This window comes from Urocampus carinirostris, chromosome 9 (genome assembly GCF_059441175.1).
Source record: "Urocampus carinirostris isolate Australia breed hairy pipefish chromosome 9, RoL_Ucar_1.0, whole genome shotgun sequence".
Classification (NCBI taxonomy): Eukaryota; Metazoa; Chordata; class Actinopteri; order Syngnathiformes; family Syngnathidae; genus Urocampus; species Urocampus carinirostris.
The window spans coordinates 4,909,765-4,937,549 of NC_142357.1; the positions used below are offsets into that span (position 1 = coordinate 4,909,765).

General features: G+C 38.0%; 1 protein-coding gene across 8 annotated transcripts in view; it reads left to right on the forward strand.

The window, feature by feature from the left end:
• The window catches only part of gria1a (glutamate receptor, ionotropic, AMPA 1a), a 151,072-nt gene that overhangs the window by 36,363 nt on the left and 86,924 nt on the right, over window positions 1-27,785 (forward strand). For all 8 annotated transcript variants that reach the window (XR_015851370.1, XR_015851371.1, XM_088344299.1 and 5 more), the window contains exons 3-4: window positions 6,814-7,053; window positions 19,150-19,334. Coding sequence is in view for 6 of the 8 variants with exons in the window: in XM_088344299.1 (XP_088200425.1) it covers window positions 6,814-7,053; window positions 19,150-19,334 (425 nt within the window). In the remaining 2 variants the exon portion in view is untranslated. The remainder of the gene's footprint in view (window positions 1-6,813; window positions 7,054-19,149; window positions 19,335-27,785) is intronic.

Below are 27,785 nucleotides of genomic sequence, written 5' to 3' on the forward strand. Positions count from 1 at the left end.
ATTTTCATGAATTTATGAAATCATTGACAATTCACACTTGTTAAGACGCACAATGAATTATGATTTTGAATTATAGCCATTCAAGTTTTGTCCTTCATAGCCACCTTCTTATTCTACGTTTTCATCTTTGCCACCAATCTCAGGCAAGTGTTTGGATTTGCGACTATATGTTAGCCCCTTTACAATAAGATCACATCAAATGAAATAAAAATAAAAAAACCTTGAAGCAATTATGCAAACATCTCTCTTTTGTGTAAGACATTAATAGAAACGCAGCTTTTCTGTTAGTTTGTTCACAACAGTTCATGCAGTTTTCAACACAAATTTTTCAGTTATTTTTTCAGAGCTATTTGGGCCTTAGGGTGTTGAAAATTGGAGGTGTTCCGCGGCATTCTCACATCGGATTAGAAAAACTTCATGGTTCTCTTACCAGCCTGCAGCAGGTGTTCTGCACCAAATGTCTTTAGCATCCCCTCGATATTTATAGTTGGAAAAAAGATAAAACTCAATGTAGCAAGGAAAAATGAGTCATATTTCAGATCATATGCGAACCAACTGTATTGAAAAGATGGCGCAATGCAGGGATAAAATTCGTTAAAAAGGCTATGTGGTTGCGGTTTATTCAGGCAGAACAATGAAAAAATGGGTCTAATGTAATGTATCGTGGTCAAATGACTGAGAATGAACATTTACGAGCCAGAACATTAGCAGGCCATGAAGAAAAATGTCCGTGTAGCGAGGTGCAAAATGTCTATTTCAGGGTTTGCTTTAAGTAGGGTGAGTCATAGGGATTTTGAGGCACTCTAGGCTGTGTATGGACTGTGTGTATGGACTAGGGCTCCAACTAACGATTTATTTGATAGTTGACTAGTCACACACTTTTGAAAAAATTGCTTTAATTATGTGAAAGAAATGGCAATATACAACCTTTATTGATCATACTGCGGATTTGTACAAAGATTGAGTAAAAATCAAAAAACAATAATGCACACTGCTCTGTCAGTAGAGACTTAAATCCATAAATAAACCTCCGTCCGTTTTTTAAAGATAATAAATCAAATACACATTTTTTTTATTCCTTAAAACCAAGAACAGGCTCATTGGTAGCAGTTGAAAGGTAAAAATATAAATAAATAGTGTATGCATTTTGTGTACTACATTGAGTAGTCAACTGCCAAGTCTATAACAAAAGACCTTAATGATTCTCAAGCGTTTGAAATCAATTGGTTTTAACATCTGGCATTTTTTGTTTAATGTTTCAACAACTGATGTTTGTTATTTGGACTACAGTCATCCCCTACTTACAAAAATTCTACCTTAGAAAAACGGTAGATACGATCATTTTTTTCGGGATGTCGAAAAATATCCGGACATTGCTGTAAGTTAGATTTCGTGTTGTGTGCACCTTTTTCCGAGTAGAAGACAATACTGTAGTGCTTCTTTCCGCCGCGTGGCACTGTGAGAGGTCACCCAGCATCCACACAGAAGAAGAAATCAGGCTTCAACTTCTTGTTTTTGTGTGTAATCATAACAACGTGGACTTTATCGCTAGCACGCTAAGAACTTTGACATTTTTATTGTTTAATATCTCGTGCCTCCATTCAATATGGTTCTTGTAAAGTGTAAGGAAGAGGCGAGCTGTTTCATTTGAAACGAAAGTGGAATAAGAAAGCTTGATGCGGTTGAGAAAATGGTCAGATCGTTTTTTTTCGGCCACTTTTTACCACGGAGGATGACCTCTTGAAGCGCAGTTCCCAAAATTAAGTAAAACCTAACTTTATTTATCTTTATAGAGCATATTATTTTATGAAATGTTTATTTTTTAGTACAAAACAATCCAGGTTACTTATACAAGCCTTAAACATACTTATACAAACCATAAAAATACAAAATATAGCACTGAAGCAACAAACAAATTCAACCTCCGAACACATCGTCCAGAACCTACCTCGTTCGTCGGTCGGGGAGCATCTGTACATGTATTTAATTACACGTATGTTTGGCAGGCACAGTCTGACATAAAGCTGAAGCTCTTTAATAGCGAAATTATACACGTATGAAATATACAATGCATGTCATCAAAATCATTTTGGCTAAAACGTCACTTGAATTTTACAGAGACAAATCGGACTCCATTTCATTCAACTGTGCGACATGCTCTTTAAATGTTTATCACCGAGGTACTGCCATGTTACGCACGGCCTTCTTTGTATTCGCTGTATCCAGGCTGAAATGGTCCCAAACTTCAGAAGTTTTGGAACGCATACTTGATGTTAACACAGCCATTTGTATGTTTACGTTGCCTTTCGAGATGGGGTTGACTCTGATGAAAAAACCTGAAAAACGTGTCCGGCAACATTAGTCAACAATGGTATTGTTCTTGACTATTTCTATTATCGATATTTGTCAACATGCTCCGTAATTGTTACAGCTGTAGTGTAGATGTGTATTTTAATGTGCATATCCCCTCATTCACCACATTTGCTTGCCTAGAGGGTGCATGTCTGTGACAGGTTAGGCTACCTGGACGCCGGCCATCCTTGCTGTATTTTCTCCGGCTTCTGCTGGGGAGCTGGCCCTGGTGCAGGGCTCAGACGGCAATGGCAATATGTTCGGGTAAATACCCAGATAAGGACTACCAATCACCACAGCAGAACAAGCGAATAACAAAAAAATGCATGCGTGAATCAAGCATTGTGACTGCAAACATATATGAGTTATTTAGCAGCTACATTTTTGCTGCATTTCAAAGTCTGCATTCTATTTTTTGTTGGCGGCACAGAGGAAAATGGCAAGCTGTTCTTCTCCACAACGCATGTATTCTTAATATAAAAACAACGCTGCAGCGTTGTTTGAAAACGTGTATGCCACCCCTCCTCCCCCCCACCCCTTGTGAGAAATGAGTCCGTATTTTTGCTAATATTATTCATTTAAAAATTTAATTAAAAAGTATGGCCGCAAAATGTTTTTCAGTTACAATGCTTAGTTTGAGCTGAGAAAAAGTGACACAACATTCTCTATACTCTCACACATGAGGTACCGTGACTGAAAATACTTAGATAATACTTAATTTATTTTCAAGTGCTATCTGTATAGATTGTGATCTGATGAATGGGAACCAGCATAACCCATCCTGCTCAACTTTCTTTGAATTCTCAAGGAAAGATAACGCAATTTGATAATGCAAATTGCTCCATTACCACAGAAATCACAAAATGACAACAGCACACATCTGTGTTGTATTCTGGCAGTATTCTCCACTGTATGGTTGACCGGGCACTGCTGTCTGGAATTAAATTGCTCTTTTGTTTTTTCCTTCAGCGCAGTAGTAAATATGTGCTCATCTTCGTAATCGCCATCCTGAATGATCTCATGATCTGAAAACGTGTGAGCAATGCTGAAAGTGATGCAACTGAAAACGACATAGTGTCTGCATTGCACCATTGGTGTTCTGCAGCAAAATTCCCCACAATGGTGTGTGGCAAGCTTAAAATGAAAGAAATTGATGTGTATAAGCATATTTATTTGTGTATAACTCAAACTCATGTATAACGTGGATCCCTAATATTTTATTAAAAATTGGTATAAAATTTTGTTACACTTTGTGGTTGGATGCAATGGGAAACTAACCTTGGTCGCGGACATAGGAGCACCCAATCCTTACCATGGTAATGAAAAGGCATTAGATTGTATCTCATTATCCCTATATTTTTAGTCATTGTTACAACTTTATTGCTGTTAAAACATGTGAAATGCAAAACAAAACTAACATTTGTCTCTGGTGCGTGAGTAAAAATATAGGGTGCTAATGAGATAAAGACTAATGCCTTTTCTGTTTATTGTGGTCCAGTGGTAAGAGGTCAGTGCTGTCAAAGTTGTGATTGGGGTTCAATTCTCATTGGGTTCAATGTTTTGCAATAGTGGTCAGCAATATCTTTCGACTGATAATTCGGTAAAACCTTGTGTATAATGTACACCCAAACTGATGTCTTGTTTATGTAAAAATATAAAAATAAGCGTCATACAGGAATAAATACAATAGTTAATTTTTATGGCTGTGCCTTGCCTGTTGCTTAAAATCCGATGCGTCTTGTGCAAAGAAAAAATTGAATTTCGTTGAGAATGGCTTTAATCAGGTTTGTTCTGTCATCTGAAATTTACAGAATTATTTGCGAGGGTATTAAGATGTGAATGAATTTAGCTTGACAGACAAAAAAAGAGCAAAATGGAGGCAGAGGAAGCAAGGGATGAAAGCAAATGATAGATGGAAGCCGCCTACTGCTGCCAGTGAAATGTCAGTGGAACCCCAGGGATACATTGATTAACCTCTCTACAGCTAATCTGCCTTCAACTCCTGCAGCTTTCTCTAACGGTAAACAGACAGACAGGTGGAAAACATACGGGTGGGGATCCAGTGTGGTCTGCGCATCCCCAATTGGAGTTCCTGCTTTAATTGTTAACAAATCCGTCCGAGAAGGCCATATTGGCAGCTGCTATTGGTCAACTGCTTTGGCTTTGCATTCAGGAACTGAACATGTGTATGGCTGACAGCTGCCAATCATATAATTTGGGGTAAATCATTATTGTATGTCTTCTGTAGAAAATATATATTTGATTAAAGGGACATAGAGTATTTTCTGTGGATCGTAATTGTAAAAACTTTATTTGAACAATAAGCCAAAACACCTGTGCATTTTTTAAATAGTTGTAGGCTTTTATTCACTTTTTATGAAATTAGCTTTACAAACCCTATTTACATGATTAAGCATTTGTTTAACAGATACAAGTGCTGTACTTCCTAAACTTTTTGTACTGTCACATTATAATTTTCGAACTATTCTTTCTGCTATTTTCACTGTTAGCATCCCTTCTCAAGGTTTCTTCATTTTCCTCATAGTGACGTTTTTGAGTTTTTCCTTGAATTCATGTAGGTTTTAGATTATGGGATGGTGTAATAATAGTCTCTGGTTTGCAATAATTTGTGGTCCGTGCAGCCCTTTGAGACTCTTTGTGATTAAGGGCTATACAAATAAACACGACTTGACTTATTTCCAAGAAGGATAGATATTTTGGAAAACAAAAATGTGCCGTAAAAATGTTAACGTGAAGAACAAGTTAAGTCATGTTTATTTGTATAGCCCTATTCATACAAGGTCTCAAAGGGCTGCATGTACCACCATTACACCACCCCTGATCAGAAACCTACCTGCATTCCACAGCACCGGGGCCTGAATAGAGAATGAACCAGCAGATATCTTCTTGGCTCTTGGAATTACTAGTAGACAAGCGTTTTCTGAGCAAAAGCTCCAAGGATAAACAAAGAGGAAGGTCAATAAGAAAGATGCAAATTGTTGTATAAAACCAACAAAACCTTAAAATCACATCTTAACACCTTAACGGCCTGCTGGGTCCCGGACTTTAGATAAACAGATACATGTCTGTACGATTTCAGCAGTTACTGAAATACGTCATACCACACATCATTGAAGGCTTAAACTCTTGGGATCCAACAAATGATGACCTTTTTAAACCATACTCATCACAGAAACATCACAATCAGTCTGAAACAGGATACCTAAAACTATAAAACTGGCGTAACTCACCGTCATGATATTCGTTGAATGTACCCAAATCTGCCCGGAAGCATTTTTTTTTTCTCCGTTCGAAGTTCCTTCTTCTAATTTGTTTGTTTCACTTCAAAAATTACCTTTAAAAAACAGACTAAAAAAATTATTCCCAATATGGTGGCTAGCCTCTGACCTTTAGAGTGACATTTTTCTCGGCCAATAGCTGTCTTTTTTAACTGTCCACAGCCCGCATCAGCCTATATATGGGCCTGTTTAAAAAAAGAAAGATCGCCTCCAATAGGTCTGAATATTTTCAGTCAGTAGTCACTGATTCGCACAATGATTGATACAATTAAATTTCCAACATAAATGTATAAAATCATTTCATGTATATTCAAACCTCAGCCAAAATTAAATGTGCAAAAAGCAATTTGTGATTCATTTTACACACCATTATTACCCATAAGTGTGCAAAATAATTGATTGGACTTCTGGAAAGAAAAGTCAAACATTTGCAATTCTGTCACTTTGTCAAAAAAATGGCTGAAATAAATTACAAACTTAGAAAGATTGTATTGTTGTAAACTGGTTGTCTTTGGCCGCTTTTGGAAATGCCTAAAGCTACACTTGGGAATATGCGTAAAATACAATATTTAGTTTTTCAGATTGTGACAATTTCCAGGTCAGGAAGACTTCAAGGTATTGTCTCACCTGTTTCCCAGCAATGGTGCCCATGCAGGCATTTGATTGCAAAAAAAAAAATCAGGCGGGAATAAAAACTTTCTATTTCTGTGTGTTGCGATTATTTCAGTTTGGGACAAAACTTCAGAGTCTTACCTTTCAAAAGAGACCTAAACCGTCTACATTCTCCAGATGGTTCAAGAACAGCATTAAATTTGCTTTGGGGTGAAACTGACTGGGAACCAGTACAGGTCAGCTAAAATCAGGATAATATGATCAAATTTTCTTATCCTAGTTTATCGGCTCACTTTTTGCTTGTTTTGTACCTGCTGAAAATGTTTGATTCTAGACATCGGGAGACCGTTGTGTTTTTCATCATATTTAAGCGTATCTTTTAAAAAAGCTTTAATTTTTGAGGGTACTTGGGTTGTATTTGGGGGCACATGAGCACCCCCAAAAACGGGCTGGTTACGCCTATGGGTAAAGGTTCACTTTAGATTGAGAGATAACGCCATGAGGATTATATGAATACTAATTATTTTTTCTTCCTTCTTGTGCCTTGCAGTCTGCTCCCAGTTCTCCAAAGGCGTGTACGCCATCATCGGGTTATACGACAGGAAGACAGTCAACATGCTAATGTCCTTCTGCGGTGCTCTACATGTCTGCTTTGTAACGCCGTCCTTCCCGATTGAGACGGCCAACCAATTTGTCATCCAGCTGAGGCCAGAGCTGCAGGACGCTCTTGTGGGTGTGATCGAATACTATGGCTGGAACAAGTTTGTCTACATGTACAGTTCGGACTCGGGTAGGTAACTTTATATCTATCTCTACCACACTTACCATATTTTCAAGACCACAAGGCGCACTGTACTGGAAAGTGTCGTCGCAGCTATGTGTTTCTTTAATGTATTAAGCGCACGCATAAGGCACATTTGATGATAGGGCACTGGCTTTATTTACAATTCGCTCACCAATAATTCACCCTTATCAAACTTTCCGCTACTACGTCCAACTTACACCAACAACACACTCATACAAGAGCATGTAGATAAGAAATGGTTAGCCGGAAAGGTATTCATTATGATGATCTTAAGAATGACCCCTGTCCATATCAATTTAAAAAAAACGTACTTTGGATTAATATACTAAAGGAGATTAATCTATCAATATTTTTAATGGGTATCATGTGCTATAGGAGTCACTAGCAATATTAATATAAATTTGTCATTTTCTTGTTTTGTATTTTTTTGGGGGGTAAAATTTCTGTTTTCCTGTTTTACTTTTAAATATGTCTTCCCTGCAAGGGAAAAAAGAAAGAAAGAAATGTATCAGGGGTGGGCCATAAATAGCCTCTGCTTAAGCCTATTCTCTAAGGGCACATGTTTATGTACAGTATTATTGTATTGTTTAATTGTTTTTTGTTTTGATTTGTGCGAATATTTGTGTTCCCTTTTGTTAACTAGTGGTTGCTGCTGTGTTTTGTGTTGTGCCCAAATAAACTTAATCAATTCCTTTATTCAATAATAAGCAAAAATAGATGAGCTGTCATATAAGGGTGCATTTTTTCAATACCGTATTTTCACAAACATAAGGCGCACTGTGTTAAAAGGCGCTGTCTCCGGCTAGTTCTATTTTTGCATTTAACACATACACAGGGTGATTCGCATGATATGGCCCACGACTGCAGCCGCTGTTGTGTGCATATTTAAAAATACAGTGGTAACAAAACTGAGTTTGGTTGTGGTTTATTTAGGTATTGACTACAAAGTAAAACACACGAATCAAAACTTGACGTTTTTCAGCTTCCCCCACTTGCGAACCATTGTTTTCTTAATCTTCAATTCTCTTGTGGCTGCTTGGTTTCCATGTTCTTCCGCATAGCGTAGAAATCAACACTCCATTGCGGACAAAAACACGGAAAACTTTTAATCTATGGAAAGTGAGTTTATGAATTTAATTAATATTTGTGGAACAATGCATTGCAAACAATGCATTGCACATGACGTCACATGTCCTCTTCCATGCTAACCGGATATGGTTGTGTTCACACAGGAGACGCATAGATTTTGCTTTTAGTTATGTGAACTGTGAAATGACGCACAATTTGAAGAAAATCTGACACTTTTATGTATGCTTAATGCTTGTGAAAATATGGTACTTATGGGTGGAGAAATTTGTTTTTTTTGCATGTGTTCTGATCAGCTAAACAAAAGAGTATGATTTTTCAATATGTTTGATAAATGAAAAATATCTGAGGGACAGAACTAAAAGCTAAAAGCAGTTTTCAATAACTTCCAAACGGTGGCTGCAAAGTATCTTGTCATATAAAGAGGGTTGTGCTCTCAAACTGTACAGTTGTGAAATAAAACAGCAGGATTTTTCTTAAAATTTGAATTTTCGCAGTACAACAGTTATTTGTAAAAATCAAAACACAAAGAAGCAGCACTTTAATTTGTAAACGAATATTTGAGCCTATAGATTTAATTTGTTCTTGTGTAATAAATAAGTAAAAGTTACTACTTTGCACGTTTTGACTATCGCGGCAATATTTTGGAACACAACACGGTAAAAAACGAGAGATTACTTCAACAGTAAAGATTGTGTCCTCTTACTTTTCCCTTTTATCTATGATGGCCATTGTGTTGCTCACATCCCTGCATTTATTATACATGTCCTGTTACCCCTGTATCATCCCTACCTACAGAATTGTATGTAGAATGGGTAACCCTCGTGCGATTGAGTGATAGAATCGAGTCGGTGAAATCACTGTCAGAAGTTCCCTGTTGCCTGGATACAACGCTACAGTCATTTTAATCTCTGCGCTTATTTTAAAGCTTAAAGATAACATTTCACATGGAAAAACTGGTTTGGCTTTTGTGTATTTGTTTGAATGCTTCTGATTTTATGTTTGCTTTCATAAGCAGCTATCGTTAACAGTGGGCATCAAAAGATACCAATTTAATATTTTATGTTCTTGTCATAAAATCGCATATTGCTGTTTTCTTTTACAAAGGCTAAGATTAGGGAAAACATATTTGATAGGCTATTAAGTCATCATAAAGACATCGATGAAATGGTTTCCGCAAGGTTTATTTTCTCCATTCTCGATTGCCGTGTACCCAAGGGTCCTCACGGGAGCTAGATTCCATTAAGATATTATTCTCATTTAGGGAAGGACCGTTTTACTTTGGCTTGTCCTACAAGGCCCCTTTTTCAGCTGCTTTCAAATCATTGGGGTGCATTGGTCGCCTGTCTTTCTTTCACCCAAAATGTAGGGTGCAGCTAAAGCTAAATGCTATTACTACTAAAAAACAAATAAGAATAATAAGAACATAAAAGAAACAAAAGCAAATATTCAATATTAAGAATTTTGGGAATTATCACAGATGAAAAACGTGGAAAAAGCAGGTATTGTCATGATCGGTCCTGGCAGGTATAAGAATGATTTGTAATTGGTAGGGAAAACAAAATTACTACAAAATACATGTGATCAAACAAACGTGTGTGTTTGTGTGTGCATGTGTGGTTCTATTTTAAGAACAGATTATGTGACTTAACAAGTAAAATAAAACCGGATCCCCAAAAAATATTATTTCTGCAACCAAACTGCTTTCTTAAGTATCGTCATTCAATATGATTTTATCAGCCAATTCTAAAATTTTGTATCAAAACACTGAATTTACTCCTGAGTAGTGACCACATGTCAGACTTTCATTGAAGTTTGGACTTAATATGTGTATATATACATTACAGTATATCATATATGTAATATAATACTAAACAACTTACTTTATTTAGAAATTTAACAACAACAGGGAGATTTATTGAAAACTTACAATTTATTCCTGTGATAAGCCAACTGTAACAATCCGTATCCATATCAGTTGGTGGCAGCAGATAAAAATATATTGATAGACAATAGGTGCAATTAGTGCTACTTACTATCTGCCAAAGGTAGGTAGCCATTTTTTTACTCAAGTAAAAGTACTGTTACTTCAGAATAATTTGAGTGAGCGTGTTAACGGTTGTCTGCTAAAGGCTTTGCTATAGGCTTAGCAAAAAAAGGGACTTTAGTTTGTATTTGTATGCTTTTTTAGCACTCATTTTCGGTTACACTAGACAAAACACTACACGCTGTCCTTTTAATGTTCAACCACTAGATTTGAAAAATTTGATGGATTACCCTACTTGTGACTTGTACTCTTTTATCACATCACGTGGCTGCTGTCCTTGGTTTCGCAATTTCAAAATGACTTTGAAGGGTGAAATGTTGTTTCGACTAGCCTCTTTGGCTTTTCCCTTAAGCTTTGATTTACAACACCCTACGTCCCTAAGTCTCACCATCTTTTGCTCACATCACTTTCTGTGTTGAATGTTTTGTAAAAGGCCCCATTAGGATTGTTGCTGGTCTCCCTCAGCGAAGTGCATCGCTTCTCATCTATGCCTTACACTCCCTGGCTGTCTTATTTATTTACTCATATTGTAGTCAGTCATTTATGGCAGTCGAACGTCATCCATCCTTTCGTGACTCAATGTCTTGGCGTCAAAAAGGCAGCAGAGATTGACTGGAAAGTAGTCAGTGTACATTCAGAATGGAGCTTGGACACTGTTTACAAAAGGAAGTGACTGTGTATATTATTTTATTATGAAAGACTGTGTTGTGTTTTTTGGTGTTGCCAAATCTATTTCTAAATTATATGTACTGTTTTTTATCAGTCTCACTATTATGCCCACTTAAACACCCCAAACGGCCAGAAATGTGTAAAAGCGCCTAATAAACTGGTGCACCTTGTATACCGCAAAATATTGATGAATGAAATTAGAAATGCATACAGAATTAGTTCGAGGGCGTTACTACACGAGGTTAAGTATACAGTATACTACTCTATTTGTGCAATGATTGCTCAATCTAAAAACTTACAAAACATCGTATGCAATCGAACCAGATTTGCGTCAGTGTTTTGCAGGGGATCCCTGCAAAACACATGAAATATAAATTAAATATTCAGATATACAAAAAAATTGTTAAATACAAAACTTTTTAGATTTTTACACATTGAACAAATTTAAAATCGAACACCAACACAATATCCCTGAAAAACCAAAACAATAAAATATAAACAACAAATATTACCTCTTCAGTGCTATAAATGAATGATAAAAGGCAAAACAATTGACTATTTACAATTATATTTTCACCAATTTAGACACATCGTCTGTAAAACATGCCAAAAATCTACATTAAAATAAGTAAAACAAAAAGCAATAGACCAGCAGTCAATTGAAGTTTTTTATATATACAGTGCTTTCTTTTATAAATACAGTGTGACATAGCCTACTACGCAAGAATTAACAGAAAAAAGACTATAGATTATAGATAGGAACAGCTAAAAAAAAGCACAAAGATGTGCTAGCAGCAAGAGCATTGTGTCTTTATTTTAGTCAACAAAGTCAAGACAAATCAAAACAAAAAAAAACATTTTTGTGATCGGCGCTAGATTTCTTCCTTTGGAGGTACTGGAAAAATTGAAAAGTTGGCCTTGAAACAAAGTTCCCACAAACCTTTGAAAAGTCTGAAAAGGAATTCACTTCATTAATGCAAAAACAAAGCTTTAATTGGCATTAAAATGTTTTAAATCAAATTTTAGAAAGTCTTAAAAATTGTATACCAAAGATTTAGTAATATTTATCAATTGTCCACATCCTGGGAGTACAAAGTATTTTTTCCAAGCATGTGTTTTTATGATGATACACTTAAAATTGGTCATGAAGGTCATGAATATGACAGTGTTGTGTTTTTCAAAAGGTTTTACACCAGACTTCATGATATATGTGCTTTATTCATCTAGCAGAAGAGTTCTTTTGAATTAGTAGTTATCTGCCAGTTTTGACTGAGGATCCATGGAGTAGTCTAAACATCCTTTTTTATTATTGTTACTGTTTTGTTTGTATCAGTTGTGTTTTTTTTGTCAACTTGGTCTTAAATTGATTTTAAAAGTATAAAAAAGTCTTGAATTGAACTTGCCTTAAGCTGTAGGAACCCTGTGCAAGTGCTTGAATTTGCCTATGAAAAAGGTGTACAAACCCTGAATCTATACCGTAAGTTAAGAAAATGTGCACTACATACACAAAAATAAATGTGGTAAATCTTACTGTAGAATAGATTCCATGTGCCAATGGCCCAGTGTGCCTTGTACATGAAAAAAAAATCACAAAATACTATTTTTTGGATGGGTGCACCTTATCATCCAGTGCGCCTTTTAATCCACACGATATATGTTTAATATAGGTTACTTGTACCAATCGCCTTCTAGAGTGAAACAATTCCATTTTCTTGCAAGAATTCTTGTGGCTCCCTGCTTGAGTGGCTGACTTCCAAGAGAAAAGGAGCAAAAACACAATGAGCCAGTCACAGCCTTGTGTGTTTTATAATCGCATTTTCTTCCTGTTTTAGCGAGAGTTTTCTATTCATTGGCTGGCTTGCTCTCACTTGAATGGGCTCCGGTGTCCAGGCAAGAGAAATCTGCGCAGGTGTCACTTGTAATTGTTGCTCAGAGGACGTAAACCGGCTTGTGACGGTTTCTCGGGTTGTGATGCATGTGCACAGAGTTTGTTGGTATAGAAGTGGTCATTATTTAGGCCGGTACACTTGCACGTGTCAGAGTGCGGAATTGACTCAACCACTCATTACACTTTATCACTGAACCTTCAGGGGAAGTTCTGATGGATGGCCTTGGTTCCTTGCTCTTGCTTCGGTTTTATAATGTTACTCCTGCTGGAGAAACGCATAGAAACATTAAATGCAACCATTTTTCACTGGTATGACTCCAGATTAATGATGCAATTTTCAATATAATGAGTCAAAAAATGCTATAATTGGTAACAATATTGAATTAAATTGAATTGTCTTTATTATCATTAACTTAAAACATTGAGTGCAACGAGATTGGAGATTTCACTCAAGTGTAAACATGTGACTTTGAAGTGAAAAAAACATACAATTTTTGTGCTGCAGTGGGCCTCCCTCACTTTCTTGACTGTAAAAACAAAATCAGGGGCCTCCAACATAATGCCCATGGGTACAAGAGGGCCCCCTTATGACAGCTGAGGTGCCCTCGGACCTGTTCTAAAAATAGCTTTACCAGTGCTAGGTCAATGTGAGTTGAAAATATTTTTGTCAGTGGTTTTATTTATTTAACCTTACTTCCAATACCAGTAAAACGTAGTAAAAAACAAAATAACATGATAAGTTGTTATTTAAGAAATGCATATAAAAGTGGGTGCCCTTTGCGCTAACTACTAAAAAAAAGTAGGATGGAGACCCCAGATCTGAATCGTAGCGAGAGCAAGAATTAATCAGACAAACCTAAGGGGTCTCAAACTCAATTTATTCAAGGGCCGACAGAGCTAGAATCTGGGTAATATTGGACGGAATCACTTTTCCACAAGAAAAGCTCTGATAAAAACATTCCGCTGTTCTTTTTTTACTACATAAAATAAGATCTTAGAATATAAAAAACATCAAAAATTCACATAAAATTTGCTTGGGCTGCATTATCATTTAAGCGACATTTATTATTTTTGCACTGTACTGTAAAGTGTAACTGAAAACAAATGCTAAAAGCACAAGGAAGAATAAAAATAAGGGAGCATCCGTGGCAGCAAGAGAGGGGCAGTTCCCTCTAGGCGACGGTATGTAAAATAAATGCAAATTTCGCAACCAATGAATATTTTTAAACATACACGTTTGTATCATTGTTCATGTATTTTTACTTATTTTTTTAATTATTTATTTTCATTTTATTTTTAACCAATAAGAGGTGCTGAATAAAATATACGGCCCCCTAAAACTTTCATACCAAGGCGGGGGCCTCAAACTATTATCCTCGCTCCGTGAGTTTGAGACCCCTGAAGGCCACAACTGGTCCCTTGAGAAGACAAAACCCTAACTGGCTTAAACCAGGAGTCTCAAACTTGCGCCCTGGGGGCATTTACGTCCCCCAGGATGATAGTTTAATCCTCTGCCTGAGTAAGAAAGTTAAAGGTTGCGTGTGGTAATTATTCATCCTCTGTTCTTTTAGAGTTGCAAATCATCAACATCTTTGAAATCTTCAAACATGTTTCCTTATAGTCATCAAGCGAGCCGTCTATCATTCATCATTTTTTCATAACATGTGCAAACGTTGCTTAAAAAATGGTAATTGATAGAAGGCAGACATCTCACTCGAATGAGTATTTTCATTCATCTCATTGGCAAAGAGACATCTTCCTACCGCCCTTAAAGGTAGAAAAGTGCTACACTACTCCTGCCACTAGAGGTAGAATTAGTGTTGCACTCCTGGGTTAAAAAAAATAATTTATTTACACGCTAGATGTCTCATGAAAAGAGCTAAAAGGACCATTTGGAAGCAGATATAATCATTGTGCGTGTTCCAACTACAGAGGAATCACACTTTCCAGCCTTCATGGTAAGGTCTGTCTGGGGTCAGGAAGTCCAATCGGGGGGTAGTGTGGTTTTCTGTCCAGGAACAGTGGACCAGCTCTACACACTGCAGGGTCCTCGAGGGTGCATGGGAGTTAGCCTATGCATGTGTTTTGTGGAGAAGGCATTCGACAGTGTGTCTTGGCGGGCCCTGTCTTATCTTGACTGTGCGATCCCTGTATGCCCAGTGCTGAAGTTTGGTCCGCAGTGGGTCGGATTCATTTCCAGTTGAATTTGGACTCGACCAAACTGCCCTTTGTCACTGATTCTATTCGAAACGTTTATGGACAGAAATTCTAGCCTTGGTGGGGAGGGGGTCTGGTTTTGAAGCCCCTGCATTGCATCTCTGCTTTTTGCAGATGATGTGGCGCTGTTGGGTTCCTCAAGCCGTCATCTTCAGCTCTCACTGAAGCGGCAGGGTGAGAAGTGGCTGGGATGAAGATCAGCCCCGCCAAGTCCAAGACCATGGTTTTCGTTCGTAAAAGAGTGTCATGCTCTTTCCAGGTTGGGGTTAAAATCCTGCCCCAACTGGTGGAGTTCAAGTATCTTTGGGTCCTGATCATGTGTGAAGGCAGGATCAACGGGAGACTGACGGACGGAACGGTGCAGCGTTGCTGTCATGCTCCTGACTTACCTGTGGATCTACGTTCCTAACCCTATCTGTGGTCATAAAGTGTGGGTCATGACCGAAAGACCAATATCCCCAATACAGGCGGCTGAAAAAAGCTTCCTCCGTAGGGCGGCTGGACTCTCCCTTAGAGATAGGGTGAGAAGCTCGTTCACCCGTGAGGAACTCAGTGTAGAGCCGCTGCTCCTCTGCATTGAGAAAAGCCAGTTGAGATGGAACCTGATAAGGATACCTCCTGGATGCTTCCTTTGGGAGGTTTCCAGGCATGTCCCACCGGCAAGAGGCCCGAGGGATGATCCAGGACACGCTTAAGAGACTACATGTTTAGGCTAGCCTGGGAATGCCTCAGGTTTCCTTCCGATGCGCTGGATGACTTCATCATCGGGGATTGGGAGGTCTGGGCATCCCAGCTGAGGCTGCTGCCCTGCTACTAAGCAAAATAAAATGGATGGATGAATGGGTGGATTCTCATGTCACGTTTTGCAAAAATCTGACGTATTTGGTTGTAATTTTTTGTTGAATAATGTGTTTGCCTTTTGATTGCTTGAAAAGTGAGTACAATGACCTTGGAGGCATGTGCATACTGCACACTGAGTGTGGACAAAGCTTTACTGTATAGTATTTAAGAGTAATGGACTGCGTGAACTGCAAAGTAGGTAGAAACCACTCTACATAGAAATTCACAATCGCATTGGGAAAATCCCCTTTAGGACTATAAAATAACCTCTCTGATGTTGTTTCCATAGTAACAAGGCCGTCATTCTATAAATGTTACACAATGAACTTGCTCTTTCCTTGCACCAACCAGTTTGTTTTGAGTGATATGCAAAATAATGGTTGTTATTGTTGTCAAATTTACTATAATATAACTTAGGCCTACAATTTCCATTACCATTTTTTAAGACACAACAAGTTTACATACATGCTAACGGAAACTTGGCATCAGTTTAAGATTTTTAATCATTTGAACTGCCAAAAAAGCGCTCGGGATTTTGCACGTTCTGCAATTGATTGAGTTGGCTTTTTGCCTGTCATAAATATTTCAAGTTGACCCAATGCTAAAAATAATTTCATTTTCTTTATTTTGTGTGAATTTCTTCAGGGAGTATATTTGTGAGTTAAATGCATAGTTTTCCGTGTGTTTTTATTGCACAACAGTGCCAGAGAAGCCATGCGAGACTCATTCAACTGTTGTTTTTCCTGAAATCTAAAGCTGTATTTTTTTTTTAACCTCATGAAGCTTAGGAGATGGCTTTTAAAAAGGTTGGTATTTCTTAGATAAGGTTTGGGCTTGCAAGTTCTAACTTTATCGATGTATTTTTTTTCGCTGTTTGCTAAACTATAACAGAATCAGACCCTCCAACAATGAAAGACAGTATGTCTGTCAAATGGTCTCTAATATCATCCAGATAACATGTTTATTGTTCATTACTTTGGGGAGTTCATGTTCTGAGGGAAAATGACAGTATGTTTTGAAAAAAATGGAGATCGATTCAGTGCAGTCTATATCCGTCATTTCTGTATCTACCAGACCATTGCATTTTGCCCTCAGATTCCCTAAAGAGGGAGCACCACGTATGTTTGTTTTAGTTTTCTTTAAATGACAAAAGATAAAACTCATTTACCGTCAGTCTCATTATTCTCGGCCACCTTGTCAAGACTTGTTGGCTTTAGAGTTAGTGGCACTTTCCTTTTTTAGCGGTGGAAAGTTTATAATACGCTGAACTGGTTCACAGTGGGGGGGTGGTCACAGTTCCTTACTTTTAGCTTGTTCTTGGTCATTGGGTTCTATCATTATTTAATCCCATGTTTGTTTATTTTTTTGGTTGTTCCTTTGGTTGTCTCTTGACACAAAATGTGACATCCTTAAAGGTGGGGAGCAACTTTTGAGGTGTGCTTAAAAAGTAGAAAACTTAATATTCTCTCTATTTAGGTTGCATTATGCTTAAATGAGTTTAATAGTTGTTTGGATTTTATATTACGTTTAGCAAAGCTGTTTGGGGCTAACACAGTAAGTTCAATGAATGGGGTGGGGAGAGTACTGGAGAGGGACATTATGCTCAACCCCACAAATTTCATTTTTGTTTTTAATTGTCAGTGTAACATGAAAATAGTGAAAGTAAGAAAGGGCCTCTTTTAAGTAGATTCCAAACGCCAACCCAAACCCCCTAAAATGATGAAAAACAAATTAATCAGAGAAATACACGTACTTGCACGCACATCATGAATGAGCTGACTGAGGCTGCAATAATGACACAAATCAGCAAATGGCGGCAGAAAGTATCAAAGTTACAAATTCCGTTCAGCTCCTTTAACGTCATTGAAACTGGCAGGTTGCTGTGCTCCATCTAATCTTGTTGTAAATATTGTCAACTAAGTTGTTATAAATGAGAATAAAGACATTTTGGTTATTTACTTTTTTCATCCTACCGTCACTTTCTGTTTGTTTTACATTTTTTTAATAGTTTTTTTTCATGCTTACGTTGTACCTCTTTATTTTACAGCTTTCGGTTTTGTTTCTTTATTTTCACTCTTTCACACTGACAACAAAGATTAATATTTATAGTTTGCTATGTTTTGTTTATTTCTTTCTTAAAATATATAATATAATATATATATATATATATATATATATGTATATATATATATATATATATATATATATATATATATATATATATATATATATATATATATATATATATATATATATATATATATATATATATATATATATATATATATATATATATACACCTGATCTCCATTTTCTCCAAAACATCTGATTTATATTTTTTCAATACTTTTCACCATGATGGTGTAAATCAAAGAAAGTATCTGTGGCACACAGTAAGACACAAGGGATTGAGGCCCTCTGTCTTTATTTGAATGGGATTTTTATTTGAATCAATTTGAGTCCCCCCAGTAATGCTGTGCATGACATGGGATGCAGCCTTTCCCATGTTCAAAAACCTTTCAGATCTCACTCTGCTCACATTTATTTATGAATGTAATGGTGGCATATGTATTTACTTCTTCAAAGCGGCGCTGCCACGAGCGGCTGCCTTTTCCAGCAGCTGCCCTATTGTTTTATTGTCTGCTCCTGTCTTCTGTGTTTTTTCTTCCTGTTTTGACAACTACACTATGGATTACTTCTATCCTATGGACATGGGTTTTAACGCACAAGAAATGCGTATAGTCAAGGAATTTCAACTCCTTGCCCTGAAGAATTCTCGTGCCGGCGTGATGAAGGGGCCTATCGTGGAGGAAGAGCCGGAGCTAGCGAAGCGGCTAGCGGCGTTATAAGTCTTCGGTACCATCCGTAATCATGGTAAATGCGAACTCACGACCAAATAAGATCATCGAGTGCTGGTGGAAAACATCGAAGCGCACAGGGAGCGCAGTTGCTGTGTTTTGCGGAAACGTGGCTCACGTTTAGCATTCCGGACGCTAACGTGTAGCCACCCGGAGCTACCCGGAGATATCCGGCTTCAACGCCGCTAAACAGAGACACGAAAGCCAGGGGGAATCGGAGAGGAGGCGGACTTGCTAACACGAGGTGGTGTATCCCTGGATTCTCACAAAGAAAAGTTTTCCATCTGCCGCAGGGATGTCGAATTTTTGGACTGGCGTGAGGTCATCCACTTTGCTACAAGCACCCCTAGGGCATCATGTTCATCTGTTAATAAACAACGGGGTAGACTGCTGGAAGTGTGAATTTCCCTACGGGGATGAATAAAGTATCTATCTATCTATCTACTTTTAAATTTGGTTTCTCCACTTCTGAACAGGGCTCTCTGTGCTCCAGAAGGTTTTGGACACAGCAGCAGAGAGGAACTGGCTGGTGACCTCGGTCAACGTAGAGACCATGACGGAAGCGTCCTTCTTGAAAGTGTTCCAAGATTTGGACAAGAGAAAGGAGGGGCAGATTATAATCGATTGCGAGACAGAGAGGCTCACTGGAATCCTCAAAAAGGTAAGGAGCTATCCAATACAATTGCAATCCATTGTGCTTTAATGGGCTGGAATCCTAAAATAAATTAAGTCTAACCGTGTTGTGGTTTCCCCCTTTGGCCACATGAGTTTTATTGTAAGCAATTAGCTTCCTTAAAGGAGTAGGGAATAAGTGGTTTTCTATACTCGCAAGTTCCCATGCAGAACAGAGAAGAGACGTGCAGGTAGTGAGAGCATTTGTTTGCCTGTTGTTATGTGCAGTCTCCAAGCATTGAAGACAAAAATGATTAACAGCTTATGCCTTTATTCTTCCATGACAGGATGAGCTCTTACAGCAGTGCTGTCTGAAAAAACAACAACAAAAACAACCTGGAATCATAAACGACACTTCAATAGAATTTCAGTTTCGTCATCACATTTGACCTTAGTTAGTTAAAAAAATTAAATAAAAAAAAAATAATAATAATAATAATAATAATGTAAACTAATCACAAATTAGTGTACATAACCACATACAAGTCTAGATCGCGTGAAAGCCGCCCCCCTAAAACTGCCTTAAAATAGCTACATACCGAAAAAGAAATAAAAGGAAATGTGTACACTGACCCATGGATGCAATAAACCATTTTTATATTTCTTGGCAGATAGATAGATAGATAGATAGATAGAGAGAGAGAGAGAGAGAGAGAGAGAGAGAGAGAGAGAGAGAGAGAGAGAGAGAGAGAGAGAGAGAGAGAGAGAGAGAGAGAGAGAGAGAGAGAGAGAGAGAGAGAGAGAGAGAGAGAGAGAGAGAGAGAGAGATAGAAAGAGGACTGTCATTTTAAAGGTGACGTATTTTGGATTATCTCACCACCCAATAATCAATGATTAAAAAAAACAGTTATGTTGGCAAAACACCTTGCTCAGTTTTAATAAAATGTGTCTGTCTGTTACTTATTGATATACTTTTCTCTAATTTAAACACAAGTTTTGCAGCAGGTTAGTTTTTTCGGAAATGGGAGTCAAACTGGTAGCCCTTTCACACGAATCAGTAGCCCAGAAGTCGCTCTCCCTGGAAAAGGTCTTCGGCCCCCCTACAGTAGAGACTGCTTTAGTCAGCCGTGAATGTTATTGATGGCTTTATTGCTTTGTTTCATGCCGCCTTACACCAAGACTGAGAAGTTTTGCACTCAGACAGCTGCTATCAATCACCCACATCTGCTCCCTGCCTCCGTGGTACCCTGGTTGTGCACCCACAGTGCATCTGACACCTGTATGCACTGGCGCACACACAAAAACAAACACACTCGCATGCTTTTTTTGCCCTTTAAACTCCCATGTTCGTCCCATTCATCTTTACAGTACACAGATTCTCCTGCGATAATGTCACTGGCAGTATCCTAAGGCTGACTTTTCAAAGCGGCTAAATGTTAACGTAGTCTGCTTGGAGAACATCTCCTGTGGCAGAAGTGTTACTAGAAAAACATCACCAAGCTTATTTATATCCAGGGAAGTGACCCTTTGTCGTGGGCAGTGTTGTGCACGGCACATTACTGAGAAAAAAAGTAAATTGTTACACATACTAGTTACCTCATTTAAAAAGTAATTGTATTACCCTAACTAATTACGCAAAGGTTGCGTGTTACTCTGCAAGTTACTGGCGAGATTTTATAATTATTTCCATGGTATAGTATATAGTTGCTGACTGTGTGATAGGTCACGTGTTCAAAACCTTGTGAAAAGGGTATTCTTCAAACTGAGTTTATGAGGGTTTCTTGACACTCCAACTATTTTGTGTGAGGCTCATTCATGATTAAGGTAATCAATGATCTTGTGGCAATGGACTCTGGCTCTTCATCTTGCTGCTGCTTGACCTTAGTGCTGCCTTTGACACTGTGGACCATAATATCTTACTAGAACGGTTGGAAAAATTGATTGGTCCCACAGGAATCTTTCTCTTATGGTTCAGATCCTACATCTCAGATAGGACGCACTGTGTTAAATATGGCGAAATGACATCTGAGCCCTTTAGTGTTACCTCTGGTGTTCCGTAGGGTTCAGTACTTGGCCCCATTCTTTTCAGCATTTACATGCTTCTATTAGGTGATATTATTCACAAGTATAACATCAGTTTCCATTGCTACGCAGATGACCCTCAACTATATCTTCCGATGGAGGAATCTGCCACACTAAACTGTGGAAATTTGGAGGCCTGCCTCACTGAGACAAAAGAATGGATGTCACTCAACTTCTTGAGCCTTAACTCTAAAAAAAACGAAATATTAGTTATTGGTCCATCTAAATGCCGTGACTTGATCTCAAAAACTGCTCTGAACATTGACAAATGTAATATCACCCAGAGTGACTCAGTCAAAAATTTAGGTATCATATTTTACCCAAATCTGTCCTTTCAAACACACGTTAAGAATATTCGCAACATTGATCAAATTCGCCCTATGCTGTCTCAGTCGTATGCGGAGATTATAAGTCATGAATTTGTTACCTCCCGTCTCGATTACCTTAATGCACTACTCTCCGGTCTCCCAAAGTCCAAAATCAAGAGCCTTCAGGTGGTACAAAATTCTGTAACAAGGCTTTTAACTAAGACAAGCAAGTTTGATCACAATACCGCAATTTTAGCAAACCTGCATTGGCTCCGTGTAATCTTAAAATGGGATTTTAAGGTTAAGTTGGTAGTATACCAGATCATGCGTGGACTTGCTCCCTCACATCTTTCAGATTTAATTTCCCCTTTTTCTCCGGTACGCAGCCTTCGCTCTGAAAATGCTGGTCTACTAGTGATCCCAAAAGCCAAGCAGAGATCCTTTGGTTTGACAGCGTTCTCCATTCGGGCCCAGTGCTGTGGAATGCTCTTCCCCCTGAGATTCGATCTCCAACCTCAGTGGAAATGTTTAAATCTAATCTTAAAACACACTTTTATTCCATGGCAACATTGAAACATCATTACAACCTGGTCAACCTGGAAGGGGATTACCTCATCGGCACCTTCTCAAGGTTTCTTCATTTTCCTCATGTTGAGGTTTCTTAGTTGCCCTTTTGTAGGTTTTAGATCAGGGGATGGTGTAATAATAGCGTGTGGTTTTCAATAATCTGTGGTCTGTGCAGCCCTTTGAGACTCTGTGATTAAGGGCTATACAAATAAACATGACTTGACTTGACTTGATATGTGCACACAGCCATTTCCGTAATTTAGTGGTTATGAAATTCATCTAAAATATTAAGAAATCTGGTAAAAACCTGAGTTTTTGGTCATTTATCAACCATCAACTACTTTGTGTCACGAGACGTGGTGGCGTGGAAGGTGACCGGACCAGAACGGAGGCAGGAGGCATGAAGGGAGAACTCAAATGCGTTGACGATCCATAGGTTTTATTTAATAAAATAAAAGTCGCCCAATACTCCGAGGCAAAACAGAACAATACAGAGTTCCTCCGACACGAACTCAACAGGACAAGGCATAACAGACTAAAACAGGACAAGGCATAACAGACCGGGATTGTGAATAATGAGTAATGAACCACCAACCGCAGAACCCACAATGCAGCCTTAAGTAGCAGATCCACAATTAGTGGAACTGCTTTCAGCTGTTGCCCAGAGGGCGGGGCAGACTGGTCACCAAGGCGACCGTGACACTTTGTGTGTGGCTTGTTCACGTTGAGTGCGTATACAGGTATTTACATTGTGTAGTGGTTGAATCATCCCTTACATGTGAAGAGTCCCTAGTTCGAAAACATACAGACATAATCATCATTAGTCTGTTTCAAACTGAAAAAAAAACTGAGTTTTTGGTAATTTCTTGACTACCCACCTACTTTGTGTGTGTGGCCCGTTTACATTTAGATAATTTGAGCTGTTTTCATAGTGCAGTGTTCTCGTTTGCCCGCGTCCCTGTGTCCTAGACACATCATTTTTGCTGGGGACGCATAGTCTCAAATCAACGTGCGTCCCCGGGACGCAACTTTTTTGACACAAAATTTCATTATTACCCGATTACATTTTTTTAAACAAAGATTTACCGCACTCCAAACTTTTCGTCAGGTGGATCCGGCAGATGTTGTCTTGGTCTCGCGGTTTGAGTTTTCGTCTACACGCCGATCTCGAGTTGTGTAGTGAAAATTCAGTCTCTTTTTGGAGAACCGGCTTTTTCGGCTGAAGTCATTCAAGAGAGCCGGCTCTCAAACGGCTCACTTGGTTTGATGCATTACATTACTAATGATGATGTTGTATGAAGAAGTTAAGAAAAAAAGAAAGTATAAAAGGAGAAAATGAAAAAAAGACAGATTTGTGGTTATCCCTTTAATCAGTATATTACCAACAATAATTTGATCCATTAGTCTGTTTTGAAATGAAAAATACCAGATTTTTTGTTGTTTTGATTATCCAACTACTGTGTGTGGCCTGTTTACATGGTAGGAGTTTGTAGCTTTTTCCATAGTACAGTGTTTATCGCACGAGGAAGGTCCCTGGTTTGAAAGCAAGTGGAAACAATAACCGTTGGCCTCAGTTTTTAACTAAAAAGATTTTTGACTATCCAACTACTCTGCATGTGGCTTGTTTACACAAAAGTGTCCCCATAGTGTAGAGGTTATCACATTTGTCTAACACACATAAGGTCTTTGGTTCGAAACACGGTGGAAATGATCACCATTAGTTTGTTATAAACTGAAAAAGTTGAGTATTTGTGGTTTCTTGATTATCCAATGTCTTGCAAACTAAAACAGCCGAGACACACAATATCCATTCAAATATATCCTTCTCCATTTCTGGGTAATGTCCAAGATGTTTTCTTTTTTCTCCAGGCATAGTGTATTGCAAAAATAATTTTATAAATGAAAATATCAAAATCCAGCACTCTTTTCGTTGCGTTTGTGAAAGGAAGCAGGAACTGAGGCCGCGGTGCCATCCTTAAATGGCATTTAATAATAAAACCAGGAGCAGAAACACAAACAAACAAGGGGTTAAAACAAATATCATTTCTGATTAAATTACATCTAAAATTATGCGAACCAGAAACAAGGACCAATCCAGAAATGGAAATGCAAGTAAAAAAATTAAAAATGAACAAATGGTCACAAAACATTGAAATGTCCAAACAAAACCAAACCTGATGTGATAGTGAAAGAGAGAAGAGATTACATGGATAAGGCAACCGTTATACCACTAGCAGTGACCCAACACAGTATATTGTCTAACCAGTCCTTATAAAGGGTCAGTATAATCACAGCTAGGTGTGGAGAGATCAAGCAAAGGTGTGTCTTGCTCCAGATCCGGTTGGCGCCCTATGAGGAAAGGTAGCTTAGGCTACTCCCCCTGCCCACGCGCTGCCTACCATTTGCTACTAATGACACAACTAAACATGCATATATAAACTGGCCCCTTGACTTCAGTATTTCACAGCTGTGAATACGGCTTGCATGCAAGTATACATTATATGGTAAAGAGAATATCAGAATATTAGTAGGGATCTTATAGTCTGTGCTTGAGACAGTGCCTCAGTAACTGTATTCCGTTGCATATTGTAGGTTAATATAAAAACGGCCAGCCTTCTTGTGCGTTGTGATCAGCGTTTTGTGTCTGTCAGATTGAGGTTTGTACGATACTTTGCAAGTGAAGGATGAGTGACGGTTGAACAAATACATTGTAATTCATGTTCTGCTTTAAAACAAGTAACGTTACTGCACCATGTTTTAATAAATATTGTGTTACACAAATTGTATTGATAACAGTTACAATTTTTCTTAAACAGAAAAGTAATTGTGTTCCAGGAAAAGTGTTACTCCCAAAGTCCAATGTCTAAATGGCACACATTTGCATGTGTAATAAATAAACCCTCACATTCTCCCAAATTTGCATTTGTCACAAGTGTTCTAGATTGCTTTTGTCTGTTTGTGTGTTTTTCTGTTGCTTTGCCTTGCCGGGGGCTTGACCACAGGGCCTGCCTTGCACAGGGGTCACCATTAATAACAAATGCCACCTTCTGCTGTGACCTGCAGTGGTGTTACGCACACACAAAAACATAAACCAAATGTTCAGCCCCTGAGGGGGAAATGCTGAGAGAGCAACAATGTGTGATGTTCCACAGACTGGCTCAGTACAGACACATGAATGAGCTGCTTATCGACTGTAAGCCACTTTAATTGGACGGCGCACAACTTTTATTGCCCGCTCAGGCTTAATTCACATGACCCTTGAGAATGATTTGTTGCCACACTTGACACTCAGCTGTTGAACAGCAAAAAGCTGTCCTTATTTAGGGGGTGATGCCTTGAGCAGGCAGAGGATTTAAATGTCAGTCAAAGTGGGGTAAAAATACATGTATGAATAAATTGATTATGGCATTATGCTCCACACCGCTTGACGTGTTACTCTGTATGGCCTAACCCTTGGGGGTTGGCTGATCAGTCAGCAGTGAAGGCATGAGGGTCATCAGCCTGTGTGTTATCATTGCAACAGTGGAAGAAGGGGGAGCTTTGTTTCTTTTACTTTGGGGGGTTTTATTACATGTGGCGCTTTTATCTCGTTTTTAGCACGAAATAGTTTTAGGAATTCTGCCTTCAGATTGTGCATACTTTAGATTATTAAATGAGGACTTGATAAAACAATAATCAGTCTCATAATTTTGAAGGAGATATACTTTTATTAATTAATTCGATGTTCCTTGATTTGAAGATTAATTACTAGTTAGGTCAAAAAACACACACATATTGATTGAAGTAAGACATTTTGCAATCAGTAATCATCGATCATCATTACATCTTGACAAGAAAAAGGTCACCTATCTTTTAACTACATTCAAACTCTTCAGCGGATTTTATCTCTATTACTCATCTTTAAATTGCTTTGGATCTGGCATTTTCTGAAAAGAATCAGGGCTTGGTCGTTTGGGACACTTTTGATAAAAAATTTATGAACGACTTGTGTGCTTCTTGAAACTGTCTTCAGGAGTCATTTTTATTCTTATAATCCAAAAGAAAGGTGCCATGGGGTACAAACGGTGTGATTCTTTCAAAATTCTGTACATCAGGGGTCGTAGAGAGATGGCCATGGTTCCTTCTTTTGATTTAAATTGCCGTATTTTCTGGACTTTATATAGCTCTTTAGTATATGTTGCACCAGCGAAAAATGCATAATTAAGAAGGAAAAAACATATACAAGTCACACCTGGAGTATGAGTTGCATTGTTGGGAGGAATTTTTTTGATAAAATCCAACATAAAACCAATCATGACATCTTGAAAGGCAATCTAAAATAAAATAAGAGAACAACCGGCTGAATTATTGTACGGTATGCAAACGTTACATTGATTGACATGCCTGGTGACGTCAGAACGATGTAACATATAACTCTAGCGTAAAAAAAAAACATGCTTACCAAATCATCAGCTTCACTCCAAATCACTAAATCCAATGAAATATTTATCCTCAGTGTCACGTTTAACGGTGAACAAACAACTGCCCAAACTCGGGAGAAAGATGACATGCTGCTTCCTTTGTCCATTCCTAGTCACTCTATTTAGCAGTCACAGATTACTGGCTTTGTCTTTTGACGCCACTCTCGGGATTCACACAGTTTTTTTATTTTTGTCTTTTGACTAGCTGAAATGCTTCATTGCTCACACAAAATATTTGCGTATTTTGTTGAATGGTATCTTTTGGCCATCTGAAAGCAACTAGTTCTATTTTACGCATGTTCAATTCTACTGCTCTTAAAGAAATCATATCCTCTCCTCCGCCCATCCCTAATATACTTTAGTATTGATACAAAAGCTGACGCTGAAGCACAGTTGTTCCATCCAGATCTTTTATTACAACAAAACAAAGTACGACAAAAATGTTTAATTTAGATACAACAAAAAAGGCTTGTCCAAAAGAGAACGTCTACCCAAAAAAGCACTTGGAAACTCACGGGCCAGTATTTTATAAGACATGGGCGTAATTTGAAAGATGTGCTTCTATGTCTTGTGGATGATTACTGAAAATGACCTTGGTCAACCGTGGGAAGATAAGAATGTGATTGTGTTCAAGCAAATGTCCAGCCATAACCCATAAGTTAATGCTTCACTCAAAAACATGGATAATCATGAAGTGTAATAACTCCAATTAAATGAATAGTGTGATGGTTTTAACAGATTATACTGGAAAACTCTTATAATTATAACTTTACAGGTATTTACATTTGATAAAAGTCTAACATATTCATACGGTCACATACTGTGTTAGAATGCAAAAGGTTTTTTATGATACTTCAACCTCTAGTGGTGAATAATTAGGCACTGTCACTTCAAAGGGGATGCTTTTAATTCTGAAATCAAACTCAATGTAGTAAAAGGTCAGTACATCCATAACAAACTCACTGTAAATAGTTTTAAATACTTGCATGTACACTCACATAAAATTATCAATATCACATTTGTCCTTCAATAAAAGTAGATAGCCTCAAAGTCAATTCAGGGACAGAATACATTACTCTGCTC